General features: G+C 54.1%; 1 protein-coding gene across 5 annotated transcripts; it reads left to right on the top strand.

Annotated features, from left to right (window-relative positions):
* The first annotated feature begins 2,358 nt into the window (after positions 1 to 2,358).
* Positions 2,359 to 25,156, top strand: ARAP3 (ArfGAP with RhoGAP domain, ankyrin repeat and PH domain 3). Of its 5 annotated transcripts, XM_037016403.2 has the most exons (34): positions 2,361 to 3,177; positions 4,708 to 5,248; positions 5,364 to 5,425; positions 5,533 to 5,644; positions 8,605 to 8,805; positions 8,919 to 8,988; positions 9,228 to 9,348; positions 9,436 to 9,620; positions 9,706 to 9,812; positions 10,063 to 10,262; positions 10,365 to 10,450; positions 10,611 to 10,793; positions 10,949 to 11,087; positions 11,710 to 11,826; positions 12,261 to 12,408; positions 12,498 to 12,600; positions 14,446 to 14,665; positions 15,372 to 15,435; positions 15,661 to 15,824; positions 17,687 to 17,899; positions 18,151 to 18,256; positions 19,319 to 19,466; positions 19,753 to 19,821; positions 20,472 to 20,546; positions 20,637 to 20,751; positions 22,342 to 22,470; positions 22,555 to 22,688; positions 22,907 to 22,989; positions 23,084 to 23,119; positions 23,259 to 23,322; positions 23,412 to 23,549; positions 23,754 to 23,792; positions 24,270 to 24,340; positions 24,481 to 25,156. In XM_037016403.2, exons 2-34 carry the CDS (start codon positions 4,725 to 4,727, stop codon positions 24,668 to 24,670), a joined length of 4,416 nt encoding a protein of 1,471 aa, XP_036872298.2. In that variant the 5' UTR covers positions 2,361 to 3,177; positions 4,708 to 4,724; the 3' UTR covers positions 24,671 to 25,156. The 5 variants fall into 5 exon arrangements, with proteins under 5 accessions (XP_073077964.1, XP_036872298.2, XP_036872297.2 ...); XM_073221863.1 differs by lacking the exon at positions 23,754 to 23,792 and having other exon boundaries at positions 2,359 to 3,177; XM_037016401.2 differs by having other exon boundaries at positions 2,365 to 3,177; positions 24,270 to 25,156.
* Positions 25,157 to 25,336: the final 180 nt, after the last annotated feature.

Here is a 25,336-nt window from a genome sequence, read left to right as displayed (position 1 = left end):
CGGCATCCTCCCTTCATCCAAATCATTGTGGGATGCATACACCCCTACAAGGGAACAACTGACTCGGCGTTCTACTCCTTTCTTAAGTATTCAGAGAAAAGACAGACTCCAGCATTCCAATGCCCCCTTCCTGGAGCCTGCTGACCTCCCTGCCACCTCTCCATTCGGGTGAGGGCTGACATCCGCTGCTGTGACTCCTGGTCGTCGCCCCCCACCACTCCCCAAGCACCGAGCTGGGCAGAGGTCAGCCTCAACACAGGGATTCCTGGAAGGCAGATCCGTAGAGTAGAATTTGGGGAGCCACCATACCCAAGTGCAGGGTGACAGTGGCTTCAGCCCTTGTCTTCTGGAGCCTGGGACGCCTCCATTCACTGCCTTCATCCTCACTCATCTCTGTCTTGACCTGTTTCTGCCCTTGAGAAGGCTGAGAATGGAAGCGGGGGTGGGGAAGGAGAGACGTGTGCCTCCCTGGCCAGAGCCCAGGCCCAGGGATACTCCCTCTCCTAGCTGCCAAGGACCCTAGAATGAAAGAGTTCTCTCTGCCCCACTGTGCCCAGGCTAAAGGAATCCCTGGAGTCTGCCCTGTCCTCTCAGCAACAGATTATGGGGTCACAGAGAGAGACACAGACAAAGGTACAGAGAGACAGAGACAGAGGCAGAAAGAGACAGACACACAGAGAAAACCACAGAAAGATCCAGTATGAAGAAAGACAGAAATACACTGAGAGAAAGCCAGGACAAAGAAGAAAAGAGACAGAAATAGGAAGAGAAATAGAGAAATAGAGAAGAGGGGCGGCGGTGGGAGTGAGAGGTGAGGAGAGACAGAGATAAGAGAAACTGAGAAAGAGAGAAGGAAGATAGAACCCCAGGGCCAGAGGCTCTGCCTACCCCCAAGGGGCTGAGTCAGAAAGGGAAGTGGGCTCTGAGGGAAGGAGCTGCGTCTTGGGTCTCCCTCTCTGTGGTTCTGCCCTGAGCCTCTGACTCGGGTGTCCTTAATTTGGAGTCACTGAACTTGGATGGGAAAAATTACATTCTTTTCATTCATCTCTAGCTGAAATTGAGCATTTCCTTCAATTACAACAGTAGCAATGAACCAGTCATATTAGCCATAACTATGGCTTTGTCACCAATAAAAATCACATATTTGCTATCACATTACAGTATTGCAAGTATTTTGAAATATCATTTATGCTCATCACTGCTTCAAAATTATGAGAATATCAACCTACTGCTAGATCTTATTTAAAAGATTAATAAAGAAACACATATATTACTACATCTAAAAGTTTTATAACTGTACTGCAGTATAATTGGTTTCCTTTGTAATCCTACATATTTCATTTTATGCATTTTAAAACATTATCCTGAGACTAGATCCATAGGGTTTACCAGACTGCCAAAGGGGAACATGACTCAAAAAATGTTCCCGACTCCTGAATCGGGCTCCTGCCCTGGCTCCTGAGCAGAACCCCCAGCACCTATCCCTGAAAGTTCCGTGTGTCCTGTACCCCACTCCCTTCTCTTGCTGGGTTGCTATGAACCCTCTAAGAAGCAGCTATCAAGGCAGGATGAAATGTGCAAGGATTTGATTGCGGGAAATGCCCGTAAGAGAGCAAGAGCCAGCGCCTGGGAGAGGGGCAGGAAGGCCGGGAGGAAGCCCCCTAGACCATTCTGCAGTGGGTGAGGGACGTTCAACAGGGCCCTGGGAGAATCCTCCAGATGTCAGCGGTCAGAGGAGGCTCCTCTCTCTCAGGAATGGGCCGGCGTTGGGACCTCTGCTGAGCCTGGTCATTGGCTGGGAGCAGCCCAGGGGGCAGATGGAAGGAGCTGATGGATTTCAGAGAGAAGCCGCTGAGGCCCTTGGTCAATTGTTGCTTTTTACAGTTCAAAGTATGTGAGGAGTGTTCTCCCGGCCCCACAGCTGCCCATCCAGAAATGTCTCCTTATCTTTAAAAGGGAGGTGATGAAATTTCCTATCTGAAGGGTTGCTGTGAGGATTAATAGAAACTTTGCAAAGCAATGTGGGCACATTATCTGGGACATAGCCCTCAGTAATTGGTAGCATTTTTATGGACATTTTAATTATTAATTATTACAAATTATCATTCTCTTTCTCAGAAAGGACCCCAGGCAGTGCCTCCCCAAGTTGCGGCAGTTGGGAGAGGTGGGCACCACTTCCCCACACTCCCCTCATCTCCCCCTGAGGTAGGGGTCTTCCCCTAGCTACTGGTAGTTCTTGTGTCTGCTGACTCACAGCCAACTTCCTCTCGTACAAACAGGAAAACACTGCTGGCCAACAGCTCCCCCAGCACATACAGTTAGCCTGCTCAGCTCTGAGGGGGAAGTGCCTCGGGTTCCAGCAGCATCCTGAGCTGCGGCCCCCAGCAAGATCGGGAAGGGAAAGGAGCTACCTCTACTCGGCCCTGTCCTCTCCTCCCAAACCCCAGCCAACGCAAAAAAAGAAAAAAAAAAGAAAAAAAAAGAAAACTGCAGGAGGATGAGGGGAAAGGACTTCTCCCACGGATGAAAAAGTCTGCTTGCTGGCTCACTGTGCTTGCAGGACGCCAGCTTTAGCCTCAAAAAGGCAGCCCCAAGCCCTGGTTTCCGAGTGGGGATGTCGCCTTGCTGCCCATCATCCCTGGGGAGGGAGGAGCGGATGGGGACCCCTCTGCCCCTTTTCCCCCAGCTCAGATGGCCGGGCTCCAGGGCTCCTCAGCCTGGACGTGTGCGGCTATCCGTCTGCCAGCCCCTGTGCCCCCATCAGCTGGGTGTTAGGGCCCAGCCCCTAGCAGAGCGGGAGAGGTGTCCTGGGGGCTTAGGGCTGGCCCCTCCTGGCAGGACGGGGAGGGGATGGGAAGCCGTCCTCGGCGCTCTGCTTTCCTCCCTGCCTCTTTGTCCCTCTCTCTAGGGCTGCCTCGGCCCCCAGCCCTGATCCGGCCCCTTTCTGGGCCCCACGAGGGCAGGGCTGGCCGGGCCCGAAGATAAGCGCAGGGGTTGGGTAAGGAGCCCAAGCCCTTTGAAGGCCGGCGCTTGCACAAGGAGCGGCGGGCCCGGCGGAGGAAACCGGCCGGCGGGGCGGGGCGGGGCTGGGCCCCGTCGGGGGCGGGGCCGGCGCGGCGGGGCTGGGGCCCCGGACGGCGCGGCGGGCACGGGCAGCGGACGGCGGCCGCCGAGGAGGTGAGGACCCCCGCGCCCCCGGGCCTCTGCCTCCCAGACTCCTCCCCATCCCCTCGTCAAGGGCCTTCGGGGGCTCCCCTCCCCGCCCTGCGCCGCGACCCGCCCCTGCCTCCCCTCGCCCGGCCTCTGCCCCCTCCCTCGCCGCGGCCCGCGCGGCCCGGCGCTGCCCGGCCCGCCCCCGGCACTCCTGCCCGGCGCGCCTCCTGGTTCCCAGTCCCGTGCCCTCGTCCTGGCCTGAGTCACCGGGAAACCGGGCCCTACGTCAAGGCCGGAGGCGCAGCACCCAGGCCCTGGCTTGGGGATGGGGCCCAGACGCAGGGGCAGAGACAGGCCAGAACTGATGCCGGGGCGATGGGGCGTCCTGGTCAGGACCCCGCAGGGAGAAACCGGGAGAGATCCGTGGAGGCAGAGGCAGACGGAAACCCAGAGGCAGAGGTGACAGAGACACAGATACAAGGAAAGAGCTAGTTAAAATTGGAAACTGAGGCAGGGAGAGGCTTAATGACAGAGAGCAAGACAAGGAGAGGGACAAAGCTGAGTTCAGAGGCAGAGACAGGGACAGGGCAGAGCTGGAAGTCGGAAGAGGCAGAACCTGAGGTGACCCAGAGAACAGACCTGGGCCAGAGTCAGGCTGTGGAGCTGAGGGGGACAGAGCCACAGAGACCCAGGCCCAGACGCAGGGAAAAGTGAGGCCTGAGAAGAGGAAGGCTTGGCCAAAGCAGAGGTGGGGGTGCCATTTCACATTGCTGCATCCCCACCGGGGTTTGCATGCCTGTGTGTGAACATGCCCCAGGTGGGTGGAGGGTGAAGACCCTGGCGTACTCCTGGCCTGTAGTCCCCATCTCTCTGGCTGCCCCCCTCCCTAAGGGGTCTCTGCTGGAGGCCAGGACCCCACATGCTGGGACTAGTTAGCACTCTCTGGGCAGCTTGACCAAGGCAGGCAGGATGTGGGGGCCGCCAGGGCTGGAGGGACAGGAAGGAAGTCTGAGCAGAGACAATAGGTGGAAGGGGAGGAGGAACTGGGAACAACCAGGATTAAGATGGCCGAGCCCGCACCTCAGCTCTGGAAAACAGTGGGACTGGGATCGGCACCCTCTCTCCCGACTCCGCCACAGCTGCCCCTGTGCACACATCCCGGGCCTCTTCCTCCCCACCGTCCACTCCGTCCTGCCCCTGCAGGGTTCAAGCATCTTATCCTTAGTGGCTTCCTTAGTTGAATGTATAGTAATACAAAAGCAGAGTTTTGACCCAGACCCGGCCTGGGCAAGAGCTTGGGGGCTGTCTCTACCACTGACGTGCTGTGAGCCTGGGGCAAGCCTCTGTCCTTCTCTGGGCCTCAAAGAGATTCTCTTGTACTGAGAAAGACCTTTCTGATGTTTTGGGGTGGCTTTGCCTCCAGACTGCTGGCCTCTGGTTATTTTTCTTTGGAGGAAGACTGAATTCTGGTACCCCCTGTCCAGGCCTCCGACCTTGGGACAGGGAGGGGGAATCTCGGCCTGAGCCCTCCCTTCACCATTCCCCTCCCCCCAGCAATGGCTTGAGCCCCCATGGCTGCCCCTCAGGACCTGGACATTGCTGTGTGGCTGGCCACGGTGCACCTGGAGCAGTATGCAGACACATTCCGGCAGCACGGCCTGGCTACAGCGGCTGCAGCCCGGGGCCTGGGCCACGAGGAGCTGAAGGAGTTGGGTGTCAGCGCCACAGGGCACCGAAAACGCATTCTGCGCCTGCTGCAGGCGAGCACTGCAGAGGGCTTCCTGGAGGAAGCTACCCCATCGGATAATGCCATGGAGCCATCCCCTAGCTCAGCCCTCCAAGCCCCGCTCCACAAGCCTGTGCCTAAGCCCAGGACAGTATTTGGTGGGCTCAGTGGCCCTAGCACCACCCAGAGGCCTGGGTTGAGCCCAGTGCTTGGGAGACCAGAATTGTCCAGGAGCCCGGAGTCCAGCCCTCCGCTCCCCACCTCTGACTCTGAGCAGCCTGCAGCCACCATGAGTACTGTGGAGATGATGCCCAATGCTATCTACTTTGGCCTGGACTTCCGAGGCAGGGCCCAGGCAGCACAGGATGTGTGAGTGGGCTTGGCTCCCTGGGACCCCGGTGCTGGGTGGGGGCAGGGGAGAGCAGGAATGAGGGCTTGTCCTGCTTCCTCTCTTCCTTAATGACCACTAGACCTTTCCCTTCAGGGCACCAGACAGCACCCAGACAGCCGCCCCTACCCCTGCCCTCAGGCCCACAACAGGCACAGGTAGGTGGGTTATCATGGGTTGGGGGAGAGGGACTGTACCCTTCAGGACCTCAGACATTCCACCGTGATCTCCTCTTCCCTGTCTCTCCCATGCCTCCCCCTGCCAGTGCACATCATGGACCCTGGTTGCCTTTACTATGGTGTCCAGCCTGTGGGAGCCCCAGGGGCCCCTGACAGAAGAGAAGGCAGAGGTGTCTGTCAGGACAGGGCTGAACACAGGTGAGTAGTCAGTGAAGTGGTGATGGCAGGAGGAGGGGAAGCCTGAGGAGCAGTTGAGCGGGTGGCAGCCATGTATCCGGTTATTAATCACCTGTGCATTAAGTGTCCACTGTGTGCTACTCAGCTACTCAATGCACAGATATAACGACCCAGTGCTCCCCCGCAGGCAGCCTGTGAGCCTGTGAAGCAGACCAGAAATAAAACAGTAGACAAACAGATAGATATATAATTTGGAACAGGGAGAAGCGCTTTTCATTCTTTTATTTAACAAATCTTCATTGAGCACTTATTGCATGCCAGATGCTATTGTAGATACTTGGTGTAGATCAGAAATTCCTGACCTTGTGGGGAGACAGTCAATTAACTATAAATATAATAAATAAGTTATATGTTAAAAGGTGCAAAGTGCCATGGGAAAAAATAGAACAAGGTAAGAGGGCTGGGATGGAGTAAGGGGGGAGTAGATCACAGATTTTCAAGGGTTGTCAGGGTATTAAGAAGATGATATTTGAGTGAAAGCTTGAAGGGGGGGAGGGAATTAGCCCTGAGGTATCTGGGAGAAGAATCCCAGGCAGAGGGAGTGGCCAGAATCGAGGCTGCAAAGAGCTCTTGTCTTTTACTCTGTGTGAGATGGGAAGACATTGGAAGTGTTCTGACTGACATTCTAAGAATCCCCGTATTTGCTTTGTTGGAAATAGTCCGCAGTGGGCAAAAGCAGAAGCAGAGAGACCAGGTAGGAGGTTATTGCTGTCATCTAGGTGAGACATCTCAGACTAGGGTGACAGAGGGGGAGATGTGGTTGGATCTGGGTTGGATCTTGAAAGCAAACTGTCCTAGTAAATTGGGGTGTGAGAAAAGAGTGGTCAAGAATGACTTCAAGGCTTTCTGTCTGAGCCTGCACTGTCCATGTTTCTGTCTGAGCCACTAGCCATGTGTTGAGTCCTGAACATATGAAATCTATCTAGTCTGGAGTGAGATATACCGTAGCTGCACCAAATTTAAAGACTTAGTACGAGAAAAACAATCTTGGGTGAATATAATGTATATATAGATGTAATATAAATTACCCTCATAATTTTTATACTGATTACATACTAAAATGTTAATGTTTTGGGTATACTGGTTTAAATAAAATATTACTTAAATGAGTTTCACCTGTTTATTTTTTTAATGTGGCTACTAGGAAATTTAAAATTACCTGTGTGGCATTTGCTTGACTTCTGGTGGACAGTGCTGTTTGAGCAACTGAGAGTTCCTGGCATTGCCATGGTCTGAGAAGGGGTAGACTGTGTGTAAAGCAGGTGGAGGTAGGGGGGCTTAAAGGGTCAGTTTTCAGCGTGCTGAATTTGGGGTGTATGTTATACATCCAAGAAGAGATGACCAATAATAGGCCATGGGATATATAAGCCTGGAGTGCAGGGGACAGGTCTGAGCTGGAGATCGGAATTTGTGAGTTGTCTGCCTTCAGATGGGTATGTGTGGCTGTGAGTGAGTACTGAGAGAGCAGAGGACCAAGATCAGAGGCCTGGCTCACCCCAATATCAAGAGGTTGGGAGAAGAGGAAGAATCAGCAAAACACACTAAAAAGAAATGGCTTGTGAAGGAGGAGGAAATCCAGACGAATGTCCTAGGAGGCAAGCTAAGAGCGTGTGTAAGGATGAGGGCGAGGTGAGCTGTCAGGGGCTGCTGGGAGATCCCGGAAGATGAGGACTGAGCACTGACTGGAATTTGTAACTGGGAGGTCACTGGGGACCTTGACAAGGGGTGGGGGTGAACGCCTGATCAGAGTGGGCTCAAGAAAGAACAGAAGGAGAGGAGTTGGAAATGTAGACAACAGTTCAGTTTTTTTTTTGCAAAGAAGAGCTGAGAACTGGAGTGGTAGTTGATAGTGGAAGTGGAGTCGGGAAAGGGAATTTTGAGGGCGTAATGTCATGTCTAAAGGTAAATAGGAAGATCTAGTAGAGAGGGGAGATTAGCTAATGCAGGGGGGAGAAAGGGGAGAAAGTCTGGAGTGGTGTCCTTGTATAGGGGAGAGGAATAGGATCAAGTGCACGCAGAGGAGGGCCTGGCTTTAGGCAGGAGTGTTTATTATAGTAACAGGAGGAAGGCAGCATATGTGTGAAATTGGGTAGATGAGGTGCTGGAAGTCTGTGGGGTTCTTGTCTGATTGCTTCACTTTCTCAGTGAAGTAGGAAACAAATAGGGGAGGGTAAGAGTTCTCAGCCTTAGCTGCACAGTAGCCTGGGGGACTTCTAAAACTACAGTTGCTTGGGCCTCATTCCCAGAAGTTCAAATTGAAGTGTCAGGTATGGGGCCCATATACTGGTGTTTTTAAGTTTCCCAGGTGATTTTGTGCTGCTGAAGGTTGAGAACCACTGGAAAGTGATGGAGAATAACAGAAAACTTTCTGAGAAAAATGGCATAAGCAAAGACCTGAAGGATGGGAAAAAGCAGCCAGGGACGCATGTTCTAAGCAGAGCGCAGAGCGTGCAGAGGCTGTGAAAGAGGGAAGAGAATGTAGCTGGACCGTAGTCAGCAAGGGCAAGGGCACTTACAAGATGACGTCGGGGGAGTAGCCATAGGTCTCGTTGTTCAAGCTGTTGCAGCCCATGGTAAGGAATTTGGATTTATCCTAAGTGCAAATGGCAAGTTATCTCAGGGCTTCATGCAGGGGAGTGAAATGATCTCATTTGCATTTTTAAAAGAGCACTTTGGTGGCACTGGGAAAATGGATGTGGGAAGGAGGGCAAGAGTGGAAGCAAGTGACCAGTTAGGCAGTTCACACCACCCAGGTGAAACCTGATGGGAACTTGGTCCAGGGAGAGAAAGTCAAGAACTTTTGGGGGAAAGAACCAATAAGACTTACTGATTAGATACGGGCAGCCATGGCAGAGAGCCTGTTGGGATGTTCAGGGAACCGGGTCTAATGTGTGTTCCTCTCTGTCTTGGCCCCCCACCAGGCTCAGTAGGCAGGATCTGGAGGCACGGGAGGACACTGGCTATGCCAGCCTTGAGCTGCCCAGGGATTCCACCCTCTCGTTGCCCACCCTGGACATGGAGACCAATGAGGACCTCATTTCACCCTATGCCAGCTTCTCCTCCACAGCAGACCGCCCCACACCTGTGCTCAGTGGCTGGCTAGACAAGCTGTCCCCTCAGGGGTGGGGCTACTGGAAGGAGAATGGGAGAGGGGCTGAGTGGCGCTCCCAGATCCCCTGAGCCCCTCAGGGTACAGCCTCCCTCCCTCACTGGTCTTGGCCTCTCCCTTCTCCAGAAACTACGTCTTCCAGAGGCGTTTTGTGCAGTTCAATGGAAGGAGTCTGATGTACTTTGGCAGTGATAAGGTAGGAGGCCTGGGAGGTGCTCCACGGGGCCTTGGGAGAAGGAGAGGGAGGGCTGGAGAGGCTGAGGTGGTAGCAGGTGGTCACCACCTGACTGATGCCAGCATCAAAGCAGCTAGCTTAGCAGCTGTGCCCTACGGCTTATGGAGTGAGCGCTGGTCTCATTAAAAGTCAGTGCTGGCCCTTGGAGTCAGCACGCATGGCTGAGTTCCTGTCCCCATGAATCACTGGTCTCTCTCCAGGACCCCTTTCCCAAGGGGGTGATCCCTCTGACCGCCATCGAGACGACCCGAAACAGCAAGGACAACAAGTTCCAGGTTGTCACGGGCCAGAGGGTGTTTGTGTTCCGCACAGAGAGTGAGGGTGAGGGCCGGAGCCGACTAGGTCAGGGTGGGGCGGGGCGGCGCTGTGAGCATACAGCCCGCTGACCACTGCCCTGTCACCTGCCAGCTCAGCGGGACATGTGGTGCTCCACGCTGCAATCCTGCCTGAAGGAGCAGCGCCTCCCAGGCCACCCCCGACCACCTCAGCCACCCCGACCCCTGCGGACAGGCATGCTGGAGCTGCGTGGACACAAGGCCAAGGTGTTTGCTGCCTTGAGCCCTGGAGAGCTGGCACTGTACAAAAGCGAGCAGGTGAGGAGAGCTGGGCTGGGGCCAAGGGGCCTGGCCTAGCCCATGCTGGCAACTCACTATGCCTGCCCCATCCCGACTCTGCCAGGCCTTCTCTCTGGGCATCGGGATTTGCTTCATTGAACTGCAAGGCTGCAGTGTCCGGGAGACCAAGAGTCGCAGCTTTGACCTGCTCACACCCTATCGCTGCTTCAGGTGGGGCCCAGACTGGTAGGAGACAAGGCAGCGGGAGAGACAAGGGAGGCATGGGTGCAGAGGACTGGAGGCCTCCTCAGTGTGACATCAGTGGGTATGAACTGCGGGGAGCCCTGTGAGCAGGGCCACGGATGTCAGGAGGGTCTGGGCTGGCCCCAGTATGGCCTGCGGTGGCTCCTGCAGGAATGGCCAGTGGGATGGGACAGGCTGCGGGGTATCCACGCCCACAGACTGGCTGTCTGCCCCTCAGCTTCACAGCCGAGTCTGGGGGTGCTCGGCAGAGCTGGGCGGCCGCTCTGCAGGAAGCAGTAACCGAGACCCTGTCTGACTACGAGGTGGCTGAGAAGATCTGGTCCAATCGGGCCAATCGGCACTGTGCGGACTGTGGGGCCTCCCGCCCAGACTGGGCTGCTGTCAACCTGGGGGTGGTCATCTGCAAGCAGTGTGCAGGTGAGGGCTGGAGTCTTTAGCGGGAACAGGGAGAGCAAGGGGGACTAGTGGGGGGCGGCAGGGGTGCACTCGGGGTGCCACATGCCCCTCATCCCCTAACAGGTCAGCACCGGGCCTTGGGTTCCCGGGTCTCCAAGGTGCAGAGCCTGAAGCTGGACACAAGTGTCTGGAGTAATGAGATAGTGCAGGTGAGGAGTGCAAGGAGGGAGAAAGTGGGGAGGATGGAGGAAGCGCATCCATAAAAGGCCTTGGGCCCACTTGGGGACCAGGCTGGAGTGTCTGACTAACAGTCTCAGACTCAGTCTCTTGAGTTCCTGTCACTTGCCTCTGCCTCTTATCAACCTGTAGTTGTTCATTGTCCTGGGAAATGATCGTGCCAACCGCTTCTGGGCAGGAGCACTGCCCCCAGGTGAGGGGCTGCATCCAGATACAACTCCTGGCCCCCGGGGAGAGTTCATCTCCCGGAAGTACCGGCTGGGTCTCTTCCGGAAGCCCCACCCTCAGTACCCAGATCATAGCCAGCTTCTCCAGGTAGGAGGGACAGGTTGGGGATGATGGAGTGGGGATTCAGTCTCTGAGTTGAAATGCCTAGACTTGAGTGGTGGCAGCTTTTTTGGTGACTGGAGGACTAGCCCCAGGGCTTAGGTTGGGTCTTGGGGCTGACAGAGGCCCACCCCCTTCTGCAGGCTCTGTGTGCAGCTGTGGCAGGACCCAGCCTGCTGAAGAACATGGCCCAGCTCCTCTGTGTTGAGGCCTTGGAGGGTGAGGAGCCCTGGTCCCCATCAGCAGCTCTCAATGGCAGCTGCCCTGGTCTCCTGCACCCAGGTAACCCTGCAAATGCTTCCTCTCTCTCCCTGCCAAGAATTCTCAGCCCTGACCTGTGCTTTGGTTCTTCCGGGAGCCCCAGTTATCCCCTCGCCCAGCCCATCACTACGGCCCAGCCTAGGTGGCTTCCCAGCCCTCTGGACCTTTCGGGACCTACTTTCTGATGTTATGGAGTGACTGACAGTGGCCACTGCCTGGGGGTAGAGCTAGACGTGTGAAGTGCTGGTCTGTCCCTGACAGGGTCAGCCCATAAGCCAGGTCTCATCTCCCTACGGGAAGTCTGATCACAGAAATGGTATTCTAAAGGGCCATTCGCCAGGGGTCAGGCCAGAGGGGCTGGCACACTTATCGGATGGCCTGTGTGCTCCCATCCAGAGCTGACTGGCTGGTTGGCTGGCTGGTGGGGAGAGGCAGCAGGCAAGGACTGGGTTCGATGCCTCATCGGTCCCTGCACCCTCTTCTCCAGTCTGGGTAGTGAGGGGTCCAGTCCCTCGGGGCTCTTCTTGGCCATGCTGCCAGTGGAGTTGGGTCCCACTGTCTTTCTCTATTTGACCCCCTCCCTCTAGTGGCTCAGGCTACCCTCTTGCACTGGCCTGACCCAACCACTTCTTCCCCCTTGCAGACCCCTCCCCTGGTGTGTACAATGAGGTGGTGGTGCCTGCCACTTATAGCAGCTTCCTGTACTGTGGTCCCATCAGCAACAAAGCTGGACCCCCACCCCCTCGCAGGGGCCGCGATGGTGAGGAGGCAGGAAAGCATGGGCATTGGGGCCGAAACTGGGGTGGGAGAGGTGTTCCCCAGAGGGACAGGGGGGAGAGGGCTAGGATGGGAAAGTGGGACCACACCCTGGAGTAGGCGGGGGGGCTGGGAGTGCGAGAGGGACCACACCCAGGACAGCACTGGGTGACGGTTGAGAGCGTGTGCTTTGAAGTCAGATTGTCTGGGGCAAATCCTGGCTCTGTGACTTGGGCCAGCTACTCAAACTCTGAGCCTTGGTTTCCCCACCTAGAAAACAGGATTGAATATAATACCCATCTCACAGGGTGGTTGTGAGGATTCCGTGAGACCGTACAGAGGCAGAGGGTTGGGCATAGAATACATATCTGGTGAATGGGAATTAATGACAGTGAAGATAGAAGCTTTTTGCCTGCTGACCATCAGCCTGTCCTTTAGCTCCTCCTCGACTGTGGTGTGTACTGGGAGCGGCTCTGGAAATGTTTGCGTCAGAAAGCAGCCCTGAACCCCTCAGCCTCATTCAGCCCCAGGATGTTGTATGTTTGGGTGTGAGCCCCCCACCTGCTGACCCAGGTGACCTCGACAGGTACCATGATCACTGAGCTCCCCCTATTCCCTTCCTGATCCCAAGCCTGCCAGCCCCCTTTCTCCTCCTTGACCCCCACTTCTCTCCAGGTTTCCCTTTTCCTTTGAGCTCATCCTCACGGGGGGGAGGATTCAGCATTTTGGCACAGATGGAGCTGACAGCCTGGAGGCCTGGACCAGCGCTGTGGGCAAGGTGAGACAGCTGAGACCCCTCCCAAAGAGCTCAGAGTTTCTTTGTCCCCACCTGTCCCCATCCTGTCCTCTCTTATTCCTATAGCCACTCCCACCATGTCCACTAAAGCTAAGGTTGACTGAGGGCTTATTCTGTGCCAGGCCCTGTGTTAAGCACTGCCCACTCAATATCTCATTTAATCGTCACAACAACCCTCAAAGGGAAGGATTATTAATATTTCACACACAAAGCCACTGAGTCTCAGAGGTTGTGAAGTCACTTGGTCAAGGTCACAGAGCCAGGAGGCAGCAGAGCACAGGACCAAACTTAGGCCTCTGTCTGCACATCTCATGGTCCAAACCACAGGGAGGCCACCTCTGACCCCAACTCCCCTCCCCTGCCCCACGTCATCCTCCGTTCTCCAAGTCCGGAGGCAAAGCTGCCTTCCTCTGCCAGCTTCTCCTTCCCATGCAAGCCAGTCTTTCCTTCCTTCACCCTCTCCCTGAGATTAAAGTACAGGCCCTGGAGTCAGCCTGGGATCTGAGTGCTCCAACTCTCAGCCTTAAGAGCTTCCCATACAGATAAGAGTGGGTGTAAAAGGTCCACCCGCTAGGGTTGAGTATTAAGTGACACGTGAGGCCATTCTGCCCGGCACACAGCAGGCCCTCCATCTGTGGGTGTTGAAATAGCAATGGTGATGATGATGCCAATCACCCCATCCTTAAATAGCTTTTCCCTCAAGCCTGCTTGACCTTCCACTCATCACCCTGGTGCCCTCCTAACACCTTCTCAGAAAGTTGTGTGCCCTGGCAGCCTGCTGTTCCTCCTGAACCCCTGCGGCTGCTCCCCTCTGCCACACTGTCTGAGCTGCTGTCCTGTGGGTGGCCAGTGGCCTCCCACGCCAAAGTCCAAGGGCCTCCTGGCCTCACCAGGTTATGTCTGGGACATCTGCCAGCCCTCTATAGGAAATGCTTAACTGCTGTACCTTCTGACCCCTCTCTCCTGGTTCTCCCATAACTCCCCGCACCAAGAAATGGTCTCTGTATCCTTTGAGGGCTCTGTCTTGGCCCTCCCAGTCTTCTCTCATCATTATTTACACTTTCCAAAAATCTAGCCATCCTTTGAGGCAGTGCGACCCAAAGTGGGTCTGCAGACTGTTCCACCATACTGGCCCGTGGACTCTTTGTTACGGCCCCTGACCTGACAGGCTATGCGTGGAACTTGGGCATTAGCGGTTAGAATCTTTCAGAGCAGTTTGGCAAAGTGATGTTATGTATGGAACCTAATCCTGAAAGTCAGGGGCTTATATTTTGTATGTCTTTCGTTGTTGTTTCACTTTTCTAGTAATTCATTTTTATTGAATTACTATCTAGTAATTTATCTAGTAATGCAGTTTTATATCAAAGAATTGGTTAGTGACAGATTGGAATTTAAAAAAAGAAAAAAAAGAAGAGAAAAACTCCTCGTTCCTTCACTAGAGGTGGTTTGAGAGGCATCGCTTTGAGGTCTGGCTCCTTTCTCTGCGAAGCCACCCCCTGGCCCCTGGGGTGGCAGGAGTTCCCGGGGCGTCACGACTCTTCAGTCACAGCATCCTCGCTGCGTGCTGCATCTTACCTCTACGTGCCAACTAAGGGCATAAGACTGCCACACAGGCGTCTCCTCTGGGCTCCTCAGGGGCTGGAGGAAATGGAGCTGAACCTCTGTCCCTCTCCTCCTACCTCCCGTCTCCCTGGCTCTTCCCGTGGCCCTTTCCCATCCCCGTCATGCCTCTGTTGCTCCTCTGCCGTGCCCTGTCCCTCGCACCCTCACCCCGCCTCTTGGCTCTTTCCTTCCCGTCCTCTCTCCCGTGTCCCCCTTGCCTCACAGTGGTTCTCCCCGCTGAGCTGCCACCAGCTGCTGGGCCCTGGGCTGCTGCGGCTGGGCCGCCTGTGGCTGCGGTCCCCCTCCCACACAGCCCTGGCCCCTGGCCTCTGGCTGTCAGGGTTCGGACTTCTTCGTGGTGACCACCTCTTCCTGTGTCCAGCACTGGGCCCTGGACCCCCAGCCCCTGAGGACATGGTGCATCTGCGGCGGCTACAAGAGATCAGTGAGCAGGGGTGGGGATGGGGATGAAGGGACAGGGACGGAGGGTGGCCGTGGCTGGGGATCTACGTGGGAATCCCTGTGGGAAACGGCAGAACAGCATGGATTCAGGCACAAGCTCTGGAGTCAGACTGCCTAGATTTAGACCCCCACCTCCATCACTTCCTAGCTGTGTGACCTTGGACAAGTTACTAAGCTCTCTGTGCCTCAGTTTCCTCATCTTTACAATGGGCACAAAGTAGGGTTTTTAGAGAATTTTAAATAAGGCAGTGCACATAAAACACTTACAGACCCTGGTGGGAGACATCTCAAAGGGTTCATTAAATGTTTTTATATGTTGTAAATGTTATTGTTACCATTATTTGGAGTCACTTGCTGGCTGGGGAGTAGGAAAGGGGACTGAGTCCTCTCACTTCTTCTTAAAAGAGGAACAGTGTGGGATAATGTATGAGGGCTTTGGAGATGAGAGACCTAAGTTCAGGCTCAGCTCTGCCATTTTATAACAAGCAGTCTGAGACAAGTTACTTAACCCCTCTGATCTTTACTGTGTCACTTGTGAAATAGGGATAATGGTATGTAACTCAAGGATTTAATGTGGTATTGTTTTTAAGGCCCCTGGCCTGGCACCTACATACCTTAAATACTTAATAAATATTAGTCACTATGTTGAAGATAACGGTGATGACAGTGCCTGGTGATTCTCCTCCTAGGTGTGGTCTCGGCAGCTGACACTCCAGACAAGAAGGAGCATTTGGTGCTGGTGGAGACAGGAAGGTAAGTGTCGCCCGTACCCTTGACCGTGGGCCCGCCTTTCCACAGCCCAGCACACACCCTCCGCCCTGGCCTCTTGGACTACGGGCCCTTCCTCAGTCTGTTCCCTTGGGTTGAGTGCTGCCGCCCCCTGCTGGTGGCTCTGGGAAGTCCAGTCCTTGTGATCCTGACCCCCTTCGTCAGAGGAGCCTCCGGACCTGGCTCTGACTCCGGCCTCTCGGGTCTCAGGACCCTGTATCTGCAGGGGGAGGGCCGGCTGGACTTCTCAGCGTGGAACAGAGCCATTGGGGGGGTAGCCGGCGGGGGCGGCACAGGGCTTCAGGAGCAGCAGATGAGCCGGGGTGACATCCCCATCATCGTGGATGCCTGCATCAGTTTTGTCACCCAGCATGGTGAGTGGGTACTGGCCAGTACTGAGCCAGCGGGGGATGGGGAGCATGGGCACATCCAGGGTTGGTGATCTGCCTACAAGAGCTTTGTCTCCAGAGACTGCAGCCTGACCACAACGGGCTGTATGATCCTTGGGAAGGTGCTTTACCTTGCTGAGCCTCAGTTTCCTCATTTGTAAAATGGGGCTGCCTAACAGTCCTCATTTCCTCAGATACTTGTGATGGTAAGATGACATATATAAGGAATTTACTAGCACAAGACCTGGCAGGTGGTAAGTGTTTCGAGGTTGCTGTTCCTGGGTGTGGGGCATGGAGGGAGGGTGTCACTGTAATGTGATGGAAGCAGTAGAACCATGGAGAACAAAGAGGGAACAGCCACAAGGCAAGAACCAAGCTGTGCAGCACAATCCTGAAGGTTTGAGCAGAATTATTCTGTGTGGGAGGTTTTCCAGACACAAAAGATCAGCTATGCAAGTGGTTCCCAGAATTCTCCATGAGTCTTTGGCCTCTGCTTCATCCTCTTGTCCAAGTAAGGACCAAGTAGGATCCATCTCCCCAGCAAACCACCTTGAGAAGGAAAATTCGTAGAAAACTGAAGAGGGCAACGAAGGGGAAAAGAGGCGCATCCCTGAAGCTGCAAACAGCTGTGCTTACAGCATGGCCAGTGACTAGGCAGCGGCTACCGACATTCTCTGTGCCTCAGTAGTAGCTTCATGCAGTGACTTCCCTCACTCATTAGAACCCTATCATCTTCTCAGTCTCCCCTGTGTTCATAGGAAGAATTAAGTCAGAGGCCCAGTGAAAAAGCCCAGGAGAGAGTGTGGGTGTTCATTCCTGTTCCGCCACAGTTCCTGCTCCTCCACTCTCCATTCAGCAGATATTTATTGAGCTGCTCCCATATACCAACAACTGGAAATACAGCAGTGCGCAGGAGAGAGTCTATGAAGCTCAGAGACTAGTGGGAGCAATGGGTAATAAATAAGAAAACGAATACAGTCGGTTCTAGTTATTCAAGGTAGTTTCATTCTATAACGTTACTATAAACACTGAGTTAATGAGCAGGGAATTGTTGCTGCAGTGGAAATACAGGGTTAGGTTCCTGAGTACCTCTGGTCTCATTTTCATGAACCGATCCATATGTAACCTTGTTTTAAGTGTTTAAAGACAATTTATTTAATATGTACTGTTGACTTGGTAACATTGTGCTCAGAGCCAGCAGTACTCTCTCCATGCCTGAAGGAAGCTCATCTGACATGTGTTCTCCCTAACAAGGCACATCACAGCCTTCTTGCATTTAGAACACTAGACAGCACTTCAGCACTACACTTGGGGCCATTCTAAACAGCAAAATCACCAATGAAAAGCACAAGAATGCAGAAAACATGGCTCGAAGTATACCATGAAAATGACACTTGTTTACCATATGAGACTTCAGCTGGGAATGTATCCAACTGGCAACTCAAATTTTTCTCTCCTCTGCACATGTTCGCAAGTGACTGCCAAAGTGCCACAAGTGTTGATTTGAGGGTATAAATTTTAGGGAATATATGAAATTGCAAATATGGAGTCTGCGAATAACAAGGATTGACTGTAATGTGATTTGAGAGTGCTATTTAAAAGCAAAGATGGTGAGGACATAGAGAATGATGGAGGCTCTGTGTGATGGAATGGCCAGGGAAGACTCTCTGAGCAGGAGGACCTACCTGAGCAGGGGTTGAGTCAGGACTGAGGAGGCAGATTTTATTCTCTCTGACGCCCCCTTTCCCCCAATAGCCACATACCTTGTAGAAAGTCATGGGTGGGACGCTGGGTGGGTGGAGGTGGGTCTTTGGGCAGTGGTGGGCAAGGATGTTGGCTGTTCTCAGGACTCCGGCTGGAGGGCGTCTATCGGAAAGGGGGTGCCCGCGCCCGCAGCCTTCGGCTCCTGGCTGAGTTCCGGCGGGATGCACGCTCAGTGAAGCTGCGACCAGGGGAGCACTTTGTGGAGGATGTCACTGACACTCTGAAACGCTTCTTTCGAGAACTTGATGACCCTGTGACCTCTGCCCGGTTGCTGCCTCGCTGGAGGGAAGCTGCCGGTACTGCCAAGATCCCTAAGGACTCCTCACAGGAAACCAAGGGGCATCCAAGAACTGCACCCATCTCACCAGAATCCCTGAGACTCTCTTTGGGGATTGGGCAGGCCCCGTCCCCCACTGCGGATCACCCAGGGACTCAGCTCAGAGCAAGGTGTGGGAAGGGGGCAGAGACACATCCACCCTGGTTGTCTTTAATGGTTCTTCCACTCTCTCTTCCCCGATCTTCTCCAAACCTCCCTATCATATCCCAGAGCTTCCCCAGAAGAATCAGCGCCTGGAGAAATACAAAGAAGTGATAGGCTGTCTGCCAAGAGTCAACCGCCGCACACTGGCTACCCTCATTGGGCATCTCTACCGGTCAGTATGGCCAGACCCCCTGCAGGCTCCTCGCTGACCCTTGGTCACCTCTGTCCGACCCTCCACTTTCATTCATTCATCCCATAGTTAGTTACATGAAGGTGTTCAGAGTATGGACTCTGAATTGGACTTGTGGAGAGAATACATGTCAGATAAGCTTCGTTCAGGCATGGACGTAGTGCTGCTGGCTGAGTTCAGAGTTAACAAGTCAACAGTATATACTAAGTACATTGTCTGTAAACAGAAACACACTTAAAACAAGGTTATGTATTGATCCCAAGGTCAGGCAAATCTTGCCCTTCCTCTGGCTCCACCATTCTAGTGTGTGTGACTTTGGATAAGTTATTTGCACTTTTTGAGCCTCAGTTTTCTGTTGTGTAAAAGGAAGATGGTGTAATGAATGGTATCCATCTCGTAGGTTATATTAGAGTTAAATGAAATAATCTTTATAGGATTCTTACTGCAGTGCCTGGCGTGTATGTAGTAAGCATTCAGAAATGATAAGCAATCAATATTATTTTGCTTTATTCTATGCCAGGCCAAGGGTTAAGTGTAGGAGACACAAAGAAGAATCAGTCTCCGGGAAGACAAGTCTTCAGGTGATTCAGGGTGAGCCCTGGCTGTGTTATACTGATTACACTGTATTCCAGGGACTGGCCAACTATGGCCGTGGGCCAAATCCCGCCTGTTGCTTGTTTTTGTAAATGAAGTTTTGTACATCAGGCGTGAAGCCACACCCATGCACTTTATACTGTCTGTGGCTCCTTGCGCTTTCAGTGACAGAGCTGAGGAGTTGTGGGCCTCCAAGCCTAAAATATTTACTATCTGAAAAAGTTCGCTGACTGCTACTTATTTATAATCGCCACTCCTTATCTGTCTCTCCCCTAGCCTGGGAGCTCCTTCAGGCCAGAATTGTTTCTTACAGCTGTATCCCAAGTACTTAGCTCAGGGCCTGGCATATAGCAGATACTCCATAAGTGTTTGCTGAATGAACAGATGCGTCGACAAATGGGTGAGCACACGTTGCATTCCTCATGACCCTCACTCCCCTCCCCTCTGCAGGGTGCAGAAGTGTGCGGCTCTAAACCAGATGTGCACGCGGAATCTGGCCCTGTTGTTTGCACCCAGTGTGTTCCAGACGGATGGGCGGGGGGAACATGAGGTGCGGGTGCTGCAGGAACTCATCGATGGCTACGTCTCTGTCTTTGATGTAAGCTCTTCTGTCCCCTGACCTACAGTTCTTCTTCCTGGACTCCGGATTTCCTGCTCACCCCAACAAGCACCCAGCCTGGCCTCTTAAAGGAATCACCTTCCAGGGCCCTGGGCTCCTCCCTCCCGCTTTCTTAACATCCTCGCCGCACTGGTTCTTAGCTCTTCTGGCCTTAGCCCTCTCGTACATGCCCTCTGCTCTTGGACATCTCTCCCTGCCTCCCTCCCTTCCCAGCTCTGACACCGCCCTCAACACACACACACACTTCCTTTTGGCTTCTCCTCAGATCGACTCCGACCAGGTAGCTCAGATTGACTTGGAGGTCAGTCTTATCACCACCTGGAAGGATGTGCAGGTAACTGTCCTTGTCCTGACCTTAGACTCCTAAGTAGGCCAGAAGGGCACATCAACATAGGCAGCCAACCTTCCAGCAGCAGCTGGACACTGGTCCTCAGCCCTCCAGGGAACGGGAAACCCGAGGAGAGGAGGGCCCTGGGGAGAGGGGTTTGGTGTCATATCTGCTCCCCTTATTCCAGCACAAGGATTCTTTATTACTGCCTGATGGCAGAAGCACTTCAGTTTCGCATGTTTGAGACCCGAGGAAGAGTTAAGCTAAGTGAGACAGAATGGTTAGAAGAATAAGCATGATAGCAAACAGCTGAGAACTTGCTGTGGTCCAAGCACCTGCAATCTCGCTTTATCATCACACAACTCCACAAGGCAGAGTCCCACTTCTTTCAAATAAAAAACTGAGGCCCGGAGGGTCACTTATTCAAGGTCACCCTGTAGCAAGTGGCAGAGTTGGAACCCACAGTGTTCTTGGGAAGCACCTCCACAGCCTGAAGCGCAACTCCACCTCTCCTGGAGATTCTTTTAAGGGCCTGAGTAGTGTTGGGCGTGAGAGTTGGGAGACTTCTGTCAGGAGAGGCGCTTATGAGGCAGCAGGAGTTGTCCTCTGACCTTGCCTTTCTGCATCCTCTGTACCTCCTTTACTTCTTCCCTTAGCTGTCCCAGGCTGGAGACCTCATCATGGAAGTCTATATAGAGCAGCAGCTCCCAGACAACTGTGTCACCCTGAAGGTCAGGGAGGGGCAGGGGGAGATGGGAGGATGGTGGGGGGCGGGGGGCAGGGGCCTGACCATGGGTCCTCTGCCCTTGCCCTGGCCTTAGGTGTCCCCAACACTGACTTCAGAGGAGCTGACCAAGCAGGTACTGGAGATTCGAGGGACAGAGGCTGGGATGGACTTGTGGGTGACGTTTGAGATTCGCGAGCACGGGGAGCTTGGTGAGTGTGACCTGCGTGTGCATGTGCACAGCAGACACTGTCCTCACGCGTGTGAGGGGATGTTCTATACCACTGGCCCGTCTCTCTTTCTCAATATTCCCTTCTCTCTCGGCTTTCATGGCCTCAAGCCCTGCATGTCCCTTTCTCCCCAAAGAAGGCATCTCTCCCTCCTTTGTCCAGACTCCAAATGTTGGAGGGGCCCTTTTCCTTTCTCCATTTACATTTCTCCTTGGATGAGCTCATCCATTCCAATGGTTTCAACTGCCATTAATAAACTGGCACCCAGATCCTTCTCTCTGGCTCAGATCCCTCCTCTGAGCTCCAGACTCACTTATCCAACTGTCTACTTGACACCTCCATTCGTACATCTCACAGGCATCGCCAATTTAAAACATCTAAGACCAAACTCAGTTCCCAGCCTCTCCCCTAACAAAAAGCCCAGACCTTTTTTTTTTGATTAATTTTTTTTATGAAGGTATCACTGATATACAATCTTATGAAGGTTTCACATGGGCAACATTGTGGTTACTACATTCACCCTTACTATCAAGGCCCCCACCCCCACCCCATTGCAGTCACTGTCCATCCGCGTAGTAAGATGCTGTGGAGTCACTATTTGCCAGACCACTTCCTAGTGCGCCCTATCTCAGTCAGTGGCACCACCATCCACCCAGTTATCAAGGCCAGAAACCTGGGAGTCCTCTGGGACGCCAACCTTTCCTTCATCTCCATACCCAACCCAAACAACTAGTCCTGTGGATTCTATTTAAATCCATCACTTCTCTCTATTTCGACCACTACCACCACCCTACGCCAAGTTACCATTACCTTTCTGCTCCCCAGCCTTAACCACTGAAATGTACAGCCCCAGAAAGGGACTAGCCGGCCAGTGTTCCAGTCTTATCTCCCTGCAGTCCGTTTTCCACATAGCAGTCAATGTGGATTTCGAGCATAGATCATGCCATTCCCACATTTAAAACCTTCCAGTGGCTCCCTGTTGAACTTTAAACTTCTTGTTATGGGTCACAGACCCCGAATGCCTGGCCCTTGCGTGTTTCTCGGGCCATGTCTCACAGAACTCATTCTCTTGCTCAAGCCATATGGGCTGCTTCGTTCTTCAAACCCATCTTTCCTAACTCGGGGCCTCTGTTCTTATGTTTTGCCATGCCTGAGATCTTCTTCCCCGAGATCTTAGCATGGCTTGTTCTTCCTAATGCTTCAGGCCTCTGAGTCTCATCTTCAAATGCCCTGATCTGAAAGCCTTCCCTCACCCTGTCTCAGTAACTACCTTGTTACTTTCTCAGCCTTTTTGTTTCTTTCAAAGCAATGACTTATCTGTAATAATTTGGTTTACTTACCTACTTACTCTCTGCTCCCTCACTAGGCTGGGGGCTTTGTGAATGCAGGCCATGTGTTTCATTCTCACCAGTGCATCCCCAGGGCCAGCACAGTGCCTGGCATAGAGTCGGTGCTAAAGTAAATGTCTTTGCTGGATGGTGGAATGGACGAATGAATGGTGGGAGAGGTGTTGGGGGCTCCAGGCTGTGGATAGATATTCTGGTTGATGCTTACTTCCACCTTGCTCCTTAGAGCGGCCACTGCACCCCAAAGAAAGGGTCCTAGAGCAGGCCCTGCAATGGTGCCAGCTCCCGGAGCCCTGCTCGGCCTCCTTGCTCCTGAGAAAAGTTTCCCCGGCCCAGGCCGGCTGCCTCTTCACAGGTGAGCGTCCTTCTTCAGCCCAGCACCCCGACCCCAGACCTCTCTCCCAGGACCCTCGACCTGGCACTGCCCATTTGTGCCCAGGTATCCAGCGTGAGAGCCCGCGGGTGGGGCTGTTACGGTGTCGGGAGGAGCCACCCCGCTTGCTGGGAAACCGCTTCCAGGAGCGCTTCTTTCTGCTGCGTGGCCGCTGCCTGCTCCTGCTTAAGGAGAAGAAGGTGAGGCACGGGGGTGAGCAGGAGAGGGAGGCTGGGCGGCCGGGTGGGAGGAGCCGCGACTGCACCTACCCCCTCACTCCACAGCCCACACTCATTGAGTCATTCCTGCCCTGGCCCTTTGACCTCTGACCCTGTGATCACATAACCCCAGCGCTTCCATGATGTCTGGACCTCATTTACCACGATCCTTCTCTCACCTCTTGACCTCATGTTCTCAGAGTTCTAAACCAGAACGGGAGTGGCCTTTGGAAGGTGCTAAGGTCTATCTGGGAGTTCGCAAGAAGTTAAAGCCTCCAACGCAGTGAGTTTTTTCCCCCGCCCACACTTCTAGGGCCTTCCTGCCACCGCCCTCTGGCCTTTCTGATCACCCATCACTGTTCTCCTTTGCCTTCCAGGTGGGGCTTCACGCTGATCCTGGAAAAGATGCACCTGTGAGTACCTCCCAGCCTGGCTCCTCCTCTGGTCCAGCCCTGCACCTGGCCCTCCATCTCCCTGTTTTTTCTGTTCTCCATCCCTGTAGCTGCGTTCCCCTCCCATCCCACTCATTCCCCTCTGATCACCCCTCCCCAGCTACCTGTCTTGCACTGATGAGGATGAGATGTGGGACTGGACCACCAGCATCCTCAAAGCCCAGGTGAGGGGAAGGAGAAAGCTGAGGGCGACCGTTCTCTCCCTCTGTACCTGCCATGCCCACTCATGCCAACCCCCCCACCTTCTGTCTAGCATGATGACCAGCAGCCAGTGGTCTTACGACGCCATTCCTCCTCTGACCTCGCCCGCCAGAAGTTTGGCACCATGCCCTTGCTGCCCATTCGTGGGGATGACAGCGGAGCCACCCTCCTCTCTGCCAACCAGACCCTGGTGAGGTCCCCCTAGCCTGCCGCAACCCCCTCCTGATCCCTGCCTATGTCCTTGCCACACTGTAGGAGGAGGTGGTATGCCTACCAGCCTGGTGCCCCCCGTGCCTTCTCTGTGCCCCCAGTCCCCATCCCCACTTGCTGTTGTGAGGCCTCACTGTGTCTCCGTGTCTCTCCCTCTCTTCATCCCCCCGCTGCCTGTGCCCAGCGGCGACTTCACAACCGGAGGACCCTGTCCATGTTCTTTGTGAGTACTGTGCCTGCTCCAGCTGTGTGCCTGTCTGCTTTGTGTTCCTCTGTGCTGCCTGAACCTGTGCTCTCTGTATTTGTCCCGATGCATGCCGCGTGTGTGTGTGTTGGGGGGAGGGCCAGAAGGAATGAGGAAAATGAGGGAGGCTGCTAAGGGGTGATGAGGAAAGCGGGACATGGTCACAGGATCTGAGAAATAGAAGGCAAGTGGTTAAGTGAATGCATTTGGAGTCAGACAGACCTGGGTTCAAGCCTCAGCTCTACCGTCTACTCACTGGGTGATCCTGGGCAACTTAATCCCTCTGTAGCTCAGTTCACTCACCTGCCGCGTAATCCATGATATAGTTGTTTTGATATAAAACATGCAAAGTATTTTGCAGCATCTAGCCCAGAGGAAGAGCTCAATAAATGTTAATGCTCAAAAGTCCAGTAATTCTAACCTGTGTCTGCCTCCTTCCACCCCATTCCCACCCAGCCAATGAAGTCATCCCAGGCGTCTGTGGAGGAGCAGGAGGAAGCGGAGGAGCCTGTGTACGAGGAGCCAGTGTACGAGGAAGTGGGGGCCTTCCCTGAGCTGACCAAGGATACCTCCTCCTCCTCCTCCACCACGCAGGAGCAGACAGCCAAGCAAGAGACCCCCGTGGCCAGCCAGAAGTCCTCTGACCAACCCCTTCTTTCCAAGACAGGCATCCTAGGCTGGGAGGAGAGGCCACCGGAGCCCCCTCCAGGCCCCCCTTCAAAGAGCAGCCCCCATGGGTCTCTGGAGGAGCAGCTGCTGCAGGAACTCAACAGCCTCATACTGAGGAAGGGAGAAGCCACCACAGGCCCAGGCAGCCCCTCCCAGCCGCCCAGCCCCAAACCCCCAAGCCCCAGTGACCTTCCGACACAGACAGCTGGCTTCCCCGCACAACCTCCCTGCACTTGCAGCCCACACTCCAGCCAGCCCCTCACATGACCCCAGGACCAGCCATCTGAGGGGGTAGGTAACCAAAGGGCACAAGCTCTAACCAGGGCAGACGCTGCTGGGAGCTTCCTCTGCCCTAGCTGGAAAGACTCCGGGATCCAGGGCGCTGCTGTGGAAGGAGCACAGACTGTGGGCTCAGCAGGCTGTGTCCTGCCCAGCCAGTGGCAGGTCACGCCCCTCTGGGGGCCTCCACTCACTTATCTGTACCACCGTGTAACTGAAGTAAGGAGAGAAGTGATCGTCAAACTGTTTCTCAGAGCTGTGAGCCAGCCCCATGTATTTTCCTTCAACAAGGGCAACTCCTGCTTTAGAAACTTGATCTGTAGGGGTTCTGTGAGAGATTTGGGGTTTGATAAGAATGGTTTTACTGCATTAAAAAAAAGATTTGGAAGCCAGAGATCTGAATGATTTCCAAGTCATTCTTATCCCACCTCCTACATTTGGGAACTACATGGGAGCCCTGGTTGGGAGGTTGATTGGGGTGAGGAGCTGGGGCGAAGAGGGGCCCAAAAGGGTGGGTCATTGTTAATAAACCTTGGAATCAGAAGGCCACCACTCATTCATTCATTTAACAAATA

Source organism: Manis javanica, chromosome 14 (assembly GCF_040802235.1).
Source record: "Manis javanica isolate MJ-LG chromosome 14, MJ_LKY, whole genome shotgun sequence".
NCBI classification, from domain to species: Eukaryota; Metazoa; Chordata; class Mammalia; order Pholidota; family Manidae; genus Manis; species Manis javanica.
Note: the sequence above shows the minus strand (reverse complement) of the source record. Positions and strands in the feature narration are given on the sequence as shown.